Raw genomic sequence first — 16,490 nt, 5'->3', positions numbered from 1 at the left:
TGATATAGGACGTCACAGCCTCTGTAAACTCATCCACATTCCTGAAGATCCTCGATAGCTTCACTAGTCCACTTCTTTGATGTCCTCACTACAGGTTTACAGAGCTTTAGGCCCCGTCCATTCTACTCCGTTTTAGTTTACCAACGGAGAATTAAAACGAATACGATCTCCGTCCGCACCAGCGTTTTAGCTTTGGAGTTGATCTCCGTTTACATTAAAATGACTGAAAATGCACAGTAGGGCCTGTTTAGGTACACCGGGTGTGCGCGTGCAGGTGTAAACATGAAGCAGGTGGTCTATTCCGTAGTTACAGAAGATTTGGCGAAAGAATGAATAAATAAATACAGAGAAATTATCAGACCCGTTTCTTTATTATTTTGCATGCACCAAAAACGAGCTGGGACTGTTGCTGAATCTAACTCGGGAGTGTGGCGGCAGAAAACGGACTGGGAGTCATCACAAAGGAAACGGCGACATGCACAGTACGATTTTAGGTTATTTGCACGGTACATAATATTATAATAAAAATACGATGTCAAAAACCCGGTCAGCAGCATCGTGTTTCTACTTTGCAAGACCCAATCAGAGAGCCGAGCGTGAGCGGCTGCATCATCGTTTCTAAAGTCCTCCGTTTTGGCCCGTCTTCACTAAAACACCCTCCGGAGTTTTGAAATGCAAAACGGGGTCGGCAGCGTTTCCAAACTTCTGCGTTTTAGGTCTTCGTTTTCGTCGTTTCATTCTGGACGAGAGGTGCAAACGTAGCAAAAGGTCTCCGTTTTAATTCGAAAACACAGTAGTGTGGATGGGGCCTTAGTTTTTACCTGTAAGCAAGGATCAGATGGACCATCACGTGATCAGAGTGTCCCAGTGGAGCGCGTGTGACGGCGTGATAGGCCCTGCTAACTGTGGTGTAGCAGTGATCCAAAGTGTTCCCCTCTCTGGTTGGACACGTTAAAAACTGTATTTGGGGAGTCCATGGCTGAGGTTTCCTTTGTTAAAGTCATAGAGAACAATAAGAAGGGAGTCCAGGTTTGTCTGCTCCACACAGTATCCGCTGTGCGCCGTGCACGTTGGCGTGCGGCGAGATGTAAACACCGACCGAGTGAATGAAGCAAACTCACGTTGGGAGTAAAACGGTTTACAGTTAATAAGAAATTCCAGATCAGGAGAACAGAGCTGCTGAATCACTGTCACGTCGCTACACCAGCCATTGTTCATATAAAAACAGACACCTCCACCTTTTGTTTCGCCGGAGAGTTGGCCGGCGAAGACGCACAAGTGACCCGGCTCTTTTTCCTCTCCTGCGGCGCTTCACAGTGCGAACGACAGCGAGCGAGCCCTTCACTGAAATGTCCAATAATTCCACTGATGACGCGAGAATAGTGGGAATTAAATCCGCTGGAGTTGTTCCCCTGATGTTCATGAGCTCCTCTCTGGTGAAAGAGCTCCGGGAATCTCAGCCGAAAACTGAATTAACACACAAAAACAAAACACAACAAAGCGCACCGAGGCAGCTATACCCAGCGCCATCTTACTCACTAAGTACACTATATAACAGATCTATAAAATGACTAGATAGGATATTACTGTAACATAACTAAAGATAACATTACTTTAACATAAGTAACTGGTGTAGAGACATCACCTCCATCATGAGGTGTGAAACGTGAGAACAAAATCCTGCTGATTCGTCTGAAATTGATCCAGAATCCCGAAGTGAACTGATGAACTTGGAAAAGCAGATTCCTAAAGCCAGAAGTGGTCTCTGCATTGCTTCTCTTCTCGTCTCTGAGATTTGAACCAGGTACGAGGTTAATGACATCACTTCCTATGTGTTTCCCTCCAGCTGTCGATGTGACTCGCCTCCCTCTGACCTTCTGGAGGAAGTCTCCGTTCATCCAACACTTCCTCTCTTCTCCGCCACCAGTGCGCCATGGGATTTGCAGACCTTGTCATCCCCCTCCTCTCCCTGGTGACATCATCGGTGTGTGCTGGAGTGGGCGGGGCCAGTCAAGGTAAAGAACAGTTGTTCGTTGGATCTACGGCAGATGGACACATGATGGGTGGTCCGTGAAGATCAATGTGTTTTTAAATAGAGGTCTGGTTGTGTGTCCTGTAGGCGGCGCTGTGCTGTGTCCTCTGCAGTGCGTGTGTGAGACGAGGCCCTGGTACACCCCGCAGTCTGTGTATCACCAGGCCAGGACGGTGGACTGTAATGAACTCCATCTGCAGAGAATACCAGCCAACGTTTCATCGGACACACAGGTAACTGTAACGCTCAGTAAAATAGTATCACTCTGTCTCATCCATTATCTACACCTGCTTATCCATGTAGGGCCGCGGAGGGCTGGAGCCAGTCCCAGCTGACATTGGGCGAGAGGCGGGGTCACACTGGACGGGTCACACTAGATTAAACCTGGGTTATTTTCTAGGAAGACAAACTTCAGCTGACATCAGGTGTAGTGTCAGAGGTTTTAGACAAATCCCAGCCGTAATTGTGACTTGAACGTTGATGTAAACAATACTTACAAGTCAAAAACTGGTCATTACCGGAGCTCCCATATTACTTGAACCTAGAGCTGCTTGTGACTGACCGTATAGGAGGGATCTGAAACTGTAAAACTGAGGAGGACGTGTTCCCGCCTCTCCAGTGGAAATTAAACCCTTGGCTGTGGGTTCTAGCAACAGTCGCTGTGCGAGAACCTGGCTTTGAATTTCGACCCCGGTCGTCTTGTCCTGGTCTCAAAACTCTAAATCAGCTGTCAGTGGACGAGTCTCACAGTGAGATCTGGGACAGCTGTTTGGACTGACCGCCAACGATTTTCCCACCTTTGTCTCACACGGTTAACTTTAATCTGAAACAGGAGCAGCATGATGTGATTATATACAACCTAAAAGAGTGAGGATTGGATTTAACACGTTTATTTCTAAATGGTTTGTTTGTTATGGAACGATGTTCGTGGCTAAAGAGTCACCAGCTGGTTGTGTTGACGTGCTTCAGGTGCTGCTGCTGCAGAGTAACAACATCTCCTCCATCACGACCGAACTGCAGCGTCTGACCAACCTGACAGAACTGGACCTGTCACAGAACCACTTCACACAGGTAACGCACACGTTTTCTTCTTCTGTTTGTTTCTTCACAGAGGTTGATGTGGCGCCGCCCTGCGCTCCTTTGTCTCAGAAAGTACAGAACTTCCTGAATTGGAATCCTGAAAATGATGAGAAGGAAGAGGGTAGTCGGGGAATCTTATCTCAGGGCATATAAGCCCCGCCCTCGCTGCTGTAGAGCAGAGCGGCTCGCGCTGTACTCTAGTTTATTCACATTTTAAGAATTTGAACATGTCACCAAATGCGACGCTGCACTCCCGTGAGTCCGCAGCAACACACCCGCCAAGTGTGAGGTCGTCGTCAAAATACAATCAGACGCACACACAGATTTCTGCCTGCATCAGGGAGATGGATTATATTTATATAGTGCCTCATCTTGATACTCGAAGTTTGTCAGAGAGACACTCGCCTCGACCACCGCCAGGTTGTAGCACCCACCACACCAGCTGGAGAGGAAACACACTGGCGGTTAATGAGGTGGCCAGATGGAGAAAGCCAGGACTCTGGGGAACCCCTACTCTTTGCAGTAAGTGCCGTGGGATCTCGGTCTAACACCCACCAGCACCACTTCCAGCAGGAACCTAATTTTCCCAGGCGGTCTGCCTCCAGGTACCAGATGAGCCCAAACCTGCTTAGCTCCATTCAGCTGAAACAGGGTACATGTTGGTGCAGCTGCTGGCTGTTGTATTGGAAATTTTCCTTTAGTGAGTCTTCTCAAATAAAGAATTCAATCCAGACGTCCTTTAAATGTTTTATTCTTTGCAAAGGGTCAGACAGACCTACAGGTGCAGCCAGTCTGCCAGTGAAGAAACAGTAGGAACCAGCTGCCCTGAGATGAAGTCCTATCTCACCCAGCTGCAGCATAATACACTTATCAAACACCACACAGTGAAACATAAACCTAGAAGAATGCAGCATAAAAGGTAAAACAGTAAACCCTGCAAAATATAAAATTTCCATCACGCTGTTGAACAGTTGGTCACATGACGGCTCCCTGCTGTCTGAACTAATCAGACTCGACTCAGCTGACATTTAACCCCCCTGTCCTAATACTTTTGGGAGGGGCTCTTTTCATTCTGTGGTCTTTGTTAGGGGAAATCTTAATGCTACACGTTTAGACATAAAGAAACGCTTCTCCCAGTTTGGTGTGGAAGAACTGGACCGGCCCGCTCAGAGCTCTGACCTCAACCCCTTTGTCCTTGGTGTCCCGGTGCGTTTGTCCATATAGTGTGTCAACAGAGAGCACCTGTCAGCGGACTCACCTGGAGGTGGTTCAACAGCATGTCCCGTTTTTGTTCAGTCATTGTTCACTTTAAATATAACCTCCTTTTAATGAATTTGAAGAACATATTATTGGCTGTATTATTTAACTTCAACCTGATATTATATTATAATATTAAATCTAAACGTTAACCGGTCTGTGTGCTACACTGTGTTTGGGAAGCAGCGCTCCAGCCTGCAGTGATATTTAGTCTGTTTCTCCCTCTCTCTCTGTCCAGGTGAGCTCTATGGGTCTCTCCACTCTGGGCCGCCTGGTGACTCTGTACCTGGAGGAGAACCGGATCGAGGAGCTGGAGGACTTTAGTCTGAGGAACCTGTCCAGTCTGGAGGAGCTCTACATCAACCACAACCACATCTCCTCCATCGGACCCAAGGCCTTTGCTGGGCTCACCAACCTGCTGCGGTAACTAAGTACCACATCTTCTTTTCAGCTCTGTTTTAAAGTGCAACCTTAACAAACTCCAGGTAGTCATTGAAGGACCTCCTGGACCACTCACAGGGCCCCAAGAACTTCCTCTCTGACCAAAAGGATTACTGTAACAGTCTCTTGAATGATTACTAGAACCTCCTCAGCGAGCACAACAGAAACGGTAATTTGGGGTTCAGTATCTTCTTCGACTTGCGGTCTGGGGGAGCAGGTCTCCGATTAGTGGGAAACCTGCATTCCTTCAACTCACCTCAACTTTATTAAGGTTTCCTTCGATACATCACGTCTGTATCTCAGTACAACCGGCTTAAAAACTAAATGTGATCACAATTTATCACTGTGAGGTAATTAAATAAGATTTTTGTCTTCTGTTTCATTTTTACCCATGGTTCCTCACGGGTCAGTGAATATGTAATGATTAGTCGATCCTGATTAGTAATCCCGTCCTCTGCTCGGTCCTGTAGGCTCCACCTGAACTCCAACCGGCTGGTGGCCATCGACAGTCGCTGGTTTGAGTCTCTGCCGTCCCTGGAGATCCTGATGATCGGGGAGAACCCAATCCTGGGTCTGGAGGAGAAGAACTTCCTGCCTCTGTCCCGTCTCCACAGCCTGGTGCTGGCCGGGATGGGACTGGCCTCCGTCCCCTCCGCCGCCTTCCTGGGCCTCGACTACCTGGAGAGCCTCTCCTTCTACGACAACCGGCTCAGGTGTGTCGGCGCGGTCGCTGGTTCACTTCCCCTTTCTGTAACATCCTCTCACTCTGGCTGATGTAACTGTTGTTCTCCTGGCAGGTCTGTTCCTCGGGACGCTCTGAGCATGCTCCCTAACCTGAAGTTCCTGGACCTGAACAAGAACCCAATCGGCCGAGTCCAGCAGGGAGATTTCCAGAACCTTCAGCACCTGGAAGAGCTCAGGTCAGTCTGCAACTGCAAAAAGTAGGGATCAAGTGGTTTTGATCCGAGTCCTTAAACATTGGGTGTCTCAGATACAGAGGACGATCAGACGCTTATATTTCCCTAAATGTTCATTATGTATATGACACGTTGAACAGCTGCAGATACTAAATCTGGCCTGACCCGTCCCCCACGGAGGAAACTCATTCAGCACAACCACATTCTTATTTTTTTAGTCACTACCCAAAGCTCATGACTACATGTGAGGGCTGGAACGTAGATCCACTGCTAAATCAAAAGCTTTGCCTTTCGGCTCAGCTCCCTCTGAACCATAACGGACGCCGCACCAATCCAACCGTCCATCCCGCTTCACCGTCACTTGTGAAGATGCTGAGATACTCCTTTACTTGGGGCAGCAACTCACTCGCAACTCGGAGCGAGCAATCCACTGTTTTCCGGCAGAGAACCCTGACCTCAGACCTAATCCCAACCGCTTCACAGTCGGCGGCAAACCGCCCCAGTGCACGCCGAAAGTCACGGTCCAAGACAGCCAACAGAACCGCATCATCTGCAAAAGGCAGAGAAAGTTCCCAAACCGGACACTCTCCTCACCTCGGCTGACCTTCAGATCCTGTCCAAGAAAATCCCAAACAGGATCGGAGACTAAGGACAACCTTGGTAGAGTTACTGAAAACAGGTTTGACCTTGTGCTGAGAATACAGACACTTCAGTTATACCAGGACCGGATGGCCCGTAGCAACAGCTCCGGTACCCTATACTGCTGCAGGACCCCACACAGGATTCCCCCCAGGTGTATTTGGTGGTAAACCGTCTCCAAGTCCTCAATGCACATATGGACTGAATGTTCCCACGATGTTCCAGGGCCAGCACAGAATCCACATTGCTCCTCCAGAATCTGCGGTTCAACAGTCGGTCGGAGTCTCTTTTCCAGCAACCTGGAACAAACTGTGAAGCCCACCCTCCGGTTGCCCTTTTTGAAAATAGGAACCACCACCCCAGTCTGCCACTTCATAGGGACTGTCCCCGACCTCCACACGACACTGAAGAAGCACGTAAGCTGAGACGGCCCAATAACGTCCAGAGCCTTTAGCATCTCAGGGCGGATCTCATCCACACCTGGCGCCTTACCACGAGGAGCTTCTTGACTCTTTCATGAACTACTTGACCCAAATACTCAAGGTCATTAAGTGTTCAGTACAAACAGAAATATCTTACTCTAAGTTCAAGTGCTGTCATTTGCTGGAACTGCGGTAAACTGAAAGTAGTTTACCGCATAAATAAGCTGTTTTCAAACCAATGAACGTAGTTCTGGAAGAGTCTTTTAAACTCATAGACTGCTGGTGATTTTCTTCAGAAACGTCAGACTCTGTTACATTTATGTTGTCCTGATGCAGACTCTGGATTGAAAGATATTACCAGAGTCAGAACTGAAAACGGGACCTCCATATGATATGCTGTTAAAACAAACATGATTTTATAGTTATAAGATGTTTCCATGTAAAGGCAAACACCTGACCAGTGATCAGAGTGGAACAGCGCCACCTGCTGGACTCACTTCTCCTTAGCTAAGGAATTTACTTAAGGCTGCTGCACAGAATCGGCGTGCGACCTCTGACAAATATAGCGATTATAAGTCACTTTGGATAAAAGCGTCAGCTAAATGAGTAAATGTAAATGCAGGCTACAGATACAAACTCATCATTTAGCGTATCCACTGGGTTCTCCCGGTCGCGGAACACTCTTCTCAGGATACGAAAAATTTCTTCATCTGTCGCCATCAACTCCACCGTGTTGCGGTTAAGATAAAGCCAGAGGTCCCTTAAATTCTCTCCCTTAGTTTGGTTGCTGAGGTCTTTTGTGCAACAGCTTCCTTAAGTAGAAGACCAAGATAAGGGGAAAAATACTTAAGAGAACATGTTAATGAATCCTTAAGGAGAAGATATGAGGGTGTTTTGTGCAACTGAATGTATTTTAAGGAAAACTCAACTCAGACTTTAAGGAAAATCTTAACTCAAGGTTTTCTGTGCGACTATTTATGTTAACAAATATTTATATTTTAGTGTTCAGAAGCTTCAGGTTGTTCTTGTAATAATAAATGTTCTTTTGTTTTGGTTCAGTCTGAACAACATGGAGGAGCTGCTGATGGTGGAGCGAGCTGCTTTCCAAAACCTTCCAGAAATCGCCAAACTGGAGCTCTGCAACAACCCCCGACTGTCCTACATCGACCCGCAGGCCTTCAGGTGTGTTTCTACAGTCTGTCTGGCACATGAACAAACAGTACGACGACGATGATGAAGGTCTAAATTCTGCCTGTTTCTGTCCCCCCCTCTCCCCCCCCCCCCCCCCCCCAGTGACCTGTCCTCCCTCCGGACTCTCCTCCTCCACAGTAACCAGCTCAGCCTCCTCTCTGGAGACCTCCTCTCCTCCCTGCCCTCCCTGGAGGAGGTGTCTCTTCACTCCAACCCCCTGCGGTGTGACTGTCTCTCCTCCTGGGGGCCTCACCTCGGCAACCAATCACATCTCAAGATGCTGGAGTCCTCCATCACCCTTTGCTCCACCCCGCATCACCTGATCGGTCGGGAGCTGCAGGAAGTGGTGGCGGTCGCATGGGGCGGGCCCGGCGGGGGCGGGGCCAACAGCTGCCTGCCTCACATCTCTCCTCACGCCTTCCCACCTGCCATGAACGTCAGCGCCGGGCAGCCAATCACACTGGAGTGCTGGGCGGACGCTGACCCCGCCCCCCAGTTCTACTGGGTGACGCCCACTGGAGACAAGGTGGGTGGGGTCACGAGTGTGTGTGTGTGTGTGTGCTACAGGTAGATGTGCAGGTACACATTCAATCTCAGAACGTTTTGCAGCGGTTTGTTTCCGCATTTAACGATTTATTTCCTTTTGAAGTAAGTTTTTTCTTGTTAGGTGGGCGTGGCCGAGGTGTTATCCAATCAGCAGCGACGTTCATACAAGTGCACAACACAACTGTTTCCATTTAAAGAAATGTTGTGCTACGTTTTGTCAGGCTGAACTTGGCCCAGGTGATGTGGTCGGTTCCCTGTTGGTGTGTTTGAGGAAACTTCGACGTTTGAGAGTCAGTTGTTGAGCAGAAACATTTGCACACATGCAGGGACGGACTGGCTTAATAGTTCAGACTCAGGCCACCCCGTTCACACAAACCACCAGAACGCTAATTTTGCAGCCCGACAGTTCAGACCAAACGCAAATTTAATCGTCGCTTCTCTTGCGTGAGTTTCATCGCTGGACTGCTCGCCGAGTGTTCACACACAATGTGATGATGCAATTAAAGCAAACCCGCCATTACTACAGCGATATGAACCCAAAGTAAACATGTTGCAGTGCTGTTAAACAGCAATTAACGGATCAAACTGATGCTGAAATAACGACAACATGATGCTGTTTTATTGAACATATGAAGTGATGCTTTGTCAGGTCTGTCAGCAGGTCAGCAGCTTCTAAAATGTTTGTTTTCTGAATGGAGTTTGGTTCGATCAGGGCTATGCTACACTAACCTGTTCACAGTAAAGTACAACGACAGCTGGAATAAACAGTTACAGACACATGTTTTCTGAACTCACCAGGTAGTTCAACCTCCTCGCTTCCTTTTCTCCAACTAATGTCCAGTTTTGATTAATAGTATCACAGAGCTCTGCGTGTTCACCGACACTAATGACAACAGTGGAGGTTGCTGCTGCTGAGAAGCAACTAGTGAAGATACATCAATGTTTTAATCCCAAAAATTATATAATAATCTTTTAATATTTTATTGAATAAAAACAGTTAACTTTGATCTGTTATCAGAATCTGGTGTTTATTAGTCCAAAGCTCCGGCCGGCCCAACAGGAAATTGCGCGTCTTTGCGTGTAATAAGAAACATTTCGGACTGACCAACAAGTAGCCAAGTATGTGAAGTTTTTAAGGTGGCTCACTAGAAATACACCAATCATAGCACTCACTCACTCACTCTCTCACACACTCACTCACTCACTCTCACACTCACTCTCTCTCTCACTCACTCTCTCTCTCACTCACTCTCTCACACTCACTCTCTCTCTCACTCACTCACTCACTCACTCTCTCACACTCACTCACTCACTCTCTCACACTCACTCACTCACTCTCTCACACACTCACTCACTCACTCTCTCACACACTCACTCACTCACACACTCTCACTCACTCACTCTCTCACACACTCACTCACTCACTCTCACACTCACTCTCTCTCTCACTCACTCACTCACTCACTCACTCACTCACTCACTCACTCTCTCACTCTCACTCACTCACTCTCTCACACTCACTCACTCACTCACTCTCTCACACTCACTCACTCACTCACTCTCACACTCACTCTCTCACTCACTCTCACACACTCACTCACTCACACTCACTCACTCATTCTCTCTCACACTCTCTCTCACTCACTCACTCTCTCACACTCACTCTCACGCACTCTCTCACACTCACTCTCTCACACACTCACTCTCTCTCACTCACTCACTCATTCTCACTCTCTCTCTCACTCACTCACTCATTCTCACTCTCTCTCACACTCACTCTCTCACTCACTCACTCTCTCTCACTCACTCACTCATTCTCACTCTCTCACTCACTCATTCTCACTCTCTCTCACACTCACTCTCTCACTCACTCACTCACTCATTCTCACTCTCTCTCACACTCACTCACTCACTCACTCATACTCACTCTCTCTCACACTCACTCTCTCTCACACTCACTCTCTCTCACTCACTCACTCATTCTCACTCTCTCACTCACTCACTCACTCTCTCTCACTCACTCACTCATTCTCACTCTCTCTCACACTCACTCTCTCACTCACTCACTCTCTCTCACTCACTCACTCACTCATTCTCACTCTCTCACTCACTCATTCTCACTCTCTCTCACACTCACTCTCTCACTCACTCACTCACTCATTCTCACTCTCTCTCACACTCACTCACTCACTCACTCATACTCACTCTCTCTCACACTCACTCATTCTCACTCTCTCACTCACTCACTCTCTCTCACACTCACTCATTCTCACTCTCTCACTCACTCACTCTCTCTCACTCACTCACTCATTCTCACTCTCTCTCACTCACTCACTCACTCATTCTCACTCTCTCTCACACTCACTCTCTCACTCACTCATTCTCACTCTCTCTCACACTCACTCTCTCACTCACTCATTCTCACTCTCTCTCACACTCACTCACTCACTCATTCTCACTCACACTCACTCTCTCACACTCACTCTCTCACTCACTCATTCTCACTCTCTCACTCACTCACTCACTCACTCATTCTCACTCTCTCTCACACTCACTCACTCACTCATTCTCACTCTCTCTCACACTCACTCACTCACTCATTCTCACTCTCTCTCACACTCACTCTCTCACACTCACTCTCTCACTCACTCTCTCTCACACTCACTCTCTCACACTCACTCTCTCACTCACTCACTCTCTCTCACTCACTCACTCATTCTCACTCTCTCTCACTCACTCACTCACTCATTCTCACTCTCTCTCACACTCACTCTCTCACTCACTCACTCACTCATTCTCACTCTCTCTCACACTCACTCACTCACTCACTCATTCTCACTCTCTCTCACACTCACTCACTCACTCACTCATTCTCACTCTCTCTCACTCACTCACTCATACTCACTCTCTCTCACACTCACTCTCTCTCACACTCACTCATTCTCACTCTCTCACTCACTCACTCTCTCTCACTCACTCACTCATTCTCTCACTCACTCACTCATTCTCTCACTCACTCACACTCACTCTCTCTCACACTCACACTCACTCTCTCTCACACTCACTCTCTCTCACACTCACTCACTCACTCATTCTCACTCTCTCTCACACTCACTCTCTCACTCATTCTCACTCTCTCTCACACTCACTCTCTCACACTCACTCTCTCACTCACTCATTCTCACTCTCTCACTCACTCACTCTCTCTCACTCACTCACTCATTCTCACTCTCTCTCACTCACTCACTCATTCTCACTCTCTCTCACACTCACTCTCTCTCACACTCACTCACTCACTCATTCTCACTCTCTCTCACACTCACTCACTCACTCATTCTCACTCTCTCTCACACTCACTCACTCACTCATTCTCACTCTCTCTCACACTCACTCTCTCACACTCACTCTCTCACTCACTCATTCTCACTCTCTCTCACACTCACTCTCTCACACTCACTCTCTCACTCACTCATTCTCACTCTCTCTCACACTCACTCTCTCACACTCACTCTCTCACTCACTCATTCTCACTCTCTCTCACACTCTCAATTTCTCACTCTCTCACTCTCACTTTCTCACACACTCACTTTCTCACACACTCACTCTCTCACACACTTACAGTTTAAACTTAAAACGCTTAAAACTGTGAAGATGTTGGTGAGACAATTCTGGGTTTTGGGCGTGTTAAATATTTTGGCGCCCTCTAGTGGAAGAATATCCCAGAGCTGCTCGGTGAAGCTCGGACCGATCGTCTGAGCCGACGCGACAAGTTTGGTTACAATAGCTGAAGCAGGGCGTCCGCGGGGTCTTAAGAAGTCTTAATTTAATGTGAAAATCCTATTTGTCCCAAAGTGTGTTTGCTGAAGTGCAGGTGAACGGATTTATTTATAACGCCGGGCAGGCGGAGAGGAGCGACTTCGTCTCTGGAACGTTAGTCGCGGGAATCGACCGATTTACCAGAACAACCGACCGTACGCAGGAAATCTGAAAACTGTTGATTTAATCGGTTCCAGCTCAAAGTATTTTAAGAAGTCTTAAAATATGTTGAATTTGACTTCAGGATTCCCGCGTGTACCCTGGTAAGCCGATTTAGATTTACGGGCATTTATGTAAAATTGTACGTAAAGACACAAAAGTAAAAATTATGATTAACGACTAAAAGTTCTTTTGATAACTTTTGATCAGCGACATCAAAACCAGCAAAGCCAATAACAAGATATATAATAACACATGTTTGCTTACTTAAATATTATTATGTGCACATTACATAAAATAATGCTTTTATATGTGTGTAGTTCAGTGTAGTTAGATTTTCTAAATAATTTTATTTCCTTCTTTCTAAATATGTTCTGTATTTGTCTTCTGGGTCATCTTGTTCATCATGTTGGCTCGTCCTTCAGAGGGAACACTGATGAGGTCGCTCCTTTTTCTGTGTTTCCTTCCTGGTCAGGTGAGCTCAGAGGCGGTGGCTGCACCAATCATATCAGGGGAGGGGCGTGGCCTAATCAGGAAGAAGAAGAAGCATCGCGTGTCGGAACCCGGAGCGTTGGTGATCGAACACGCGGAGCCGTCAGACGCAGGTGAGTCAGAATGGATGTTCACATCCTGCCTGCAGGGGGTGCGTCCCATTTCCCTCATGTGATCACTCACGGGAAACACATTCAGCCAATCGCGTGGCTCCACTGACGTCAGTTTCAGATGTCGTGGCGGCGGCGAGGAGCAGGTGTGTGAGCGAGATCAGGTCTCCACGTGTCCTCCAGAGTCCTGCGTTAAAGGCCCCAGGTGTGATCTGCAGTACTGCTGGACCTGTTAGGAAACTGCCGCCTGTGTCCAGAACCTCAGTTAGCTTAGCATCAGCTCAAGGTGGGAGGAGCTCAAGGTGGGAGGAGCTCAAGGTGGGAGGAGCTCACGGCGTCCCGCCCCGGCGCTCTGCCTAGCGCCGTAAATGAAGGGGTGTGGTGAAAGCTCGTGCAGGTCTAACCTGCAGGGAGAAACTCTTTATAAACCTGGTTCAGGTTTTCCTGCTGATTCATGCAGGTTTCATGGGGACCAGAAGCCGCTCATTCAGAGAGAGACCTGATCCTGATCCCAGATACCCGAGGCCTTACCAAGACGGCTGCCGAGGGGCGGGGCTCACCTAGAGAAGGACCGTGAGGTCTCGTCTTATTGCTGCTGTCGAGACATGCGAGCGGAGGAGAGTTTAATCTCAAAACTTTTCTGATTGAACGACAAGTTTCCCCGAAACGTCCCGCAAGTTTGTAAACACAGCGGTGTTAAAATCAGCGCACCGGCCCACACGATGTTTCTGTTGGCACCAAAGTCCTTTATCCCGCCGACACACGTCTTTATCAGAGATCTGTCAGTGACTGGACGCTGCAGCTGATCTTACTGCAGGTAATCAGAGTCAGGAGCAGCTTTATTGCCAAGTAGTGTTTTACACATACGAGGACTTTGCTGTTGTGATGAGGAGCTGCAGGCAGACAGACAGACAGATATATACATGTGCATTATTCTGGGTCTGTGCAGAAGTAACGCAACGTTAGAGAATATTGTGAACATATAAATATATAACTGACAACATAAAAATATACAACAACAAAGATCAGCAAATATGTGCAAACAGCAGCACTGAAGCCCCCAAAATATCTTCCAACACTCATCATTTCACTTCACTTAGCTTTACTGGCAGGAATGTTCAGGTAAACAGCAAATTCACACACAAACTATGAAAAAACGTTAGATTCACAGTACCGGTCAAACTTTGCGGGTCACTTGGAAATGTCCTTATTTTTTGAAAGAAAAGCATTTTTCTTCAATGAGAACAACATTAAATGAATCAGAGTCGAGACATTGTTCATGTGGTAAATGACGATGATCTTTGATGGAATATCTGCAGAGGCCCATTTCCTTTAATGGGACATTTTATTAGGTACTCGTGTTGAAGGGCTGGCTGATGATTACAAAACCCTCGAGCGAATATGTTACACAGCTGAAAACTGCTTCCTTTGAGCTAGTTGAGCATCTGGAGCAGCAGCGTTTGTGGGTTCGATTGTGTCAAACTGGCAGAAAAAGAGAACTTTCTTCCGAAACTCGAGTCTGTTGTTCTGAGAAATGAAGGCTGTTCCATGCGAGAAACTGCCAAGACACTGAAGATTTCCTACAACGTTGTGCACTACTCCCTTCAGACTGACCAGAACAGAAAGAAGTGGGAGGTCCGGGTGCACAAGTGAGCAAGAGGACGAGTCCACTAGAGTCTGACTTTGAGAAACAGCTGTGGCAGCTTCGTTAAATGGTCCCCGCAAAACGCCAGTCTCAACGTCCACAGTGAAGATGCTTCGAGGCAGAGAGGCAAAGAAAAAGCCATATCTGAGAATGGCCAATAACAGAGACATCGGACAGAGGAAGATCGGAAAAAGGGTTAAGGACGGACGAAGTTTGAGGTGTCTGGATCACAGAAGAACATTTGTGAGACGCAGAACAGGCGAACAGCTGCTGGAGGAGACGCCGTGTGTCAAGCATGGCGGAGGTCATGTGATGGTCTGGGGCTGCTGAAGAGGGAGGTCTGCAGAAGGTCAAAGGGATTTTAAATAAGGAAGGCTATCGCTCCATTTTGCTACGCCACGCCCCGTGGACGGCGCCTGATTGGAGCCAGTTTCCTGCTACAACAGGACAACGAGCCGAAGCTCACCTCCAAACTGCAAGAGGTATTTAGGGAAGAAGCAGTCAGCTGGTGTTGTGTCTGGAACGCTGCGGCCGGCGCAGTCGCCGCATCTCCGCCCTCCTGAGCTGTTGTGGGAGCAGCTTGAGCGTACGGTACGTACGAAGGGCCCATCGAGCCAGGACCAACTTGTGGGAGGTGCTTCAGGAAGCGTGGCGTGAAATTTCTTCAGACTACTTCAACAAACTGACAGCCAGAAGGTCAAAAGGTCTGCGAGGCTGAAAGTGACAAAATTATTATTTCAAATAAAACTCAGTTTCTAACCTCGTCAGTGTCTCGGGTAGATCTTCGATTCATTTTGCAACTGCTTTGATAAATGAAAGTGTGAGTTTCCATGGAAAACATGCAACTTTTATCTGAAGATCAAACAATAAAACAACATTTTAAAAACTAAATATACCCCCCCAGGTGTTTATACCTGTGTAGCGTGGAACATGGAGGGAGCGGACACGAAGAGCGTCTCAGTGATCGTGGACTCTCAGGGGTCTGCGGGGTCGCGGTCTGTCGGGGGGAGCTGGTGGGACGCTGAGCCCAGCAGAGAGCAGCCCTGGCTGGGGAACTCTGCCGGCGCTGCAGCCTCTCTGGTGCTGCTGGCAAAGGTTTGGAATATTTCATATTTATAGATGAACTCTGTCTGGAGGTCGAACGGCTTTCTGACTGGTGTTACTGATCCAGACTCCTCTCTGATCCCTCAAACTGGTACCTGTGCAGTGGTTCACGCCCAGTCGGTGGTGTTGGAGTGGAAGTTGTATCCCAGCAGAGGATCTTCGTCTGTGGGTCAGGACGCCCCCCTACCTCTGCCCCGGTGGACCAGCGCCACTGTGCACATAGAAAACCCTCAGATCAGCTACACGGCCAAGGTGAACACCTGAGCACACCTACACCTGTCTCTCTCTCTCTCTCTACACCTGTCTACATGTTAACTCATGCTCTCTCTCTCTCTCTCTACACCTGTCTGCATGTTAACTCATGCTCTCTCTCTCTCTCTCTACACCTGTCTGCATGTTAACTCATGCTCTCTCTCTCTCTCTCTCTCTCTACACCTGTCTGCATGTTAACTCATGCTCTCTCTCTCTCTCTCTCTCTCTACACCTGTCTGCATGTTAACTCATGCTCTCTCTCTCTCTCTCTCTCTCTACACCTGTCTGCATGTTAACTCATGCTCTCTCTCTCTCTCTCTCTCTACACCTGTCTGCATGTTAACTCATGCTCTCTCTCTCTCTCTCTCTCTACACCTGTCTGCATGT

At 47.9% G+C, this 16,490-nt stretch overlaps 1 protein-coding gene across 1 annotated transcript; it reads left to right on the top strand.

Annotated features, from left to right (window-relative positions):
- Positions 1 to 694: 694 nt before the first annotated feature.
- On the top strand, positions 695 to 16,115 carry LOC119905053 (leucine-rich repeat neuronal protein 1-like). The gene is made up of 11 exons (XM_038721755.1): positions 695 to 2,015; positions 2,120 to 2,265; positions 3,002 to 3,103; positions 4,608 to 4,792; positions 5,281 to 5,523; positions 5,608 to 5,730; positions 7,848 to 7,970; positions 8,082 to 8,505; positions 12,976 to 13,105; positions 15,652 to 15,843; positions 15,955 to 16,115. The coding sequence occupies exons 1-11, from the start codon at positions 1,934 to 1,936 to the stop codon at positions 16,113 to 16,115; spliced, it is 1,911 nt and encodes a 636-aa protein (XP_038577683.1). The 5' UTR covers positions 695 to 1,933.
- The last annotated feature ends 375 nt before the right edge of the window (positions 16,116 to 16,490 follow it).

Source organism: Micropterus salmoides, unplaced genomic scaffold (assembly GCF_014851395.1).
Source record: "Micropterus salmoides isolate LMB-PRFRI ecotype aquatic unplaced genomic scaffold, ASM1485139v1 Ms_hic_scaffold_16, whole genome shotgun sequence".
NCBI lineage: Eukaryota > Metazoa > Chordata > Actinopteri > Centrarchiformes > Centrarchidae > Micropterus > Micropterus salmoides.
Note: the sequence above shows the minus strand (reverse complement) of the source record. Positions and strands in the feature narration are given on the sequence as shown.

Coding starts and splice junctions, on each gene's coding strand:
- LOC119905053 (XM_038721755.1), top strand. CDS start 1,934: ATGGGATTTGCAGACCTTGTCATCCCCCTCCTCTCCCTGGTGACATCA. Junction 3,104..4,607: donor CACAGAACCACTTCACACAG/GTAACGCACACG, acceptor CTCTCTGTCCAG/GTGAGCTCTATGGGTCTCTC. Junction 8,506..12,975: donor TGACGCCCACTGGAGACAAG/GTGGGTGGGGTC, acceptor CTTCCTGGTCAG/GTGAGCTCAGAGGCGGTGGC.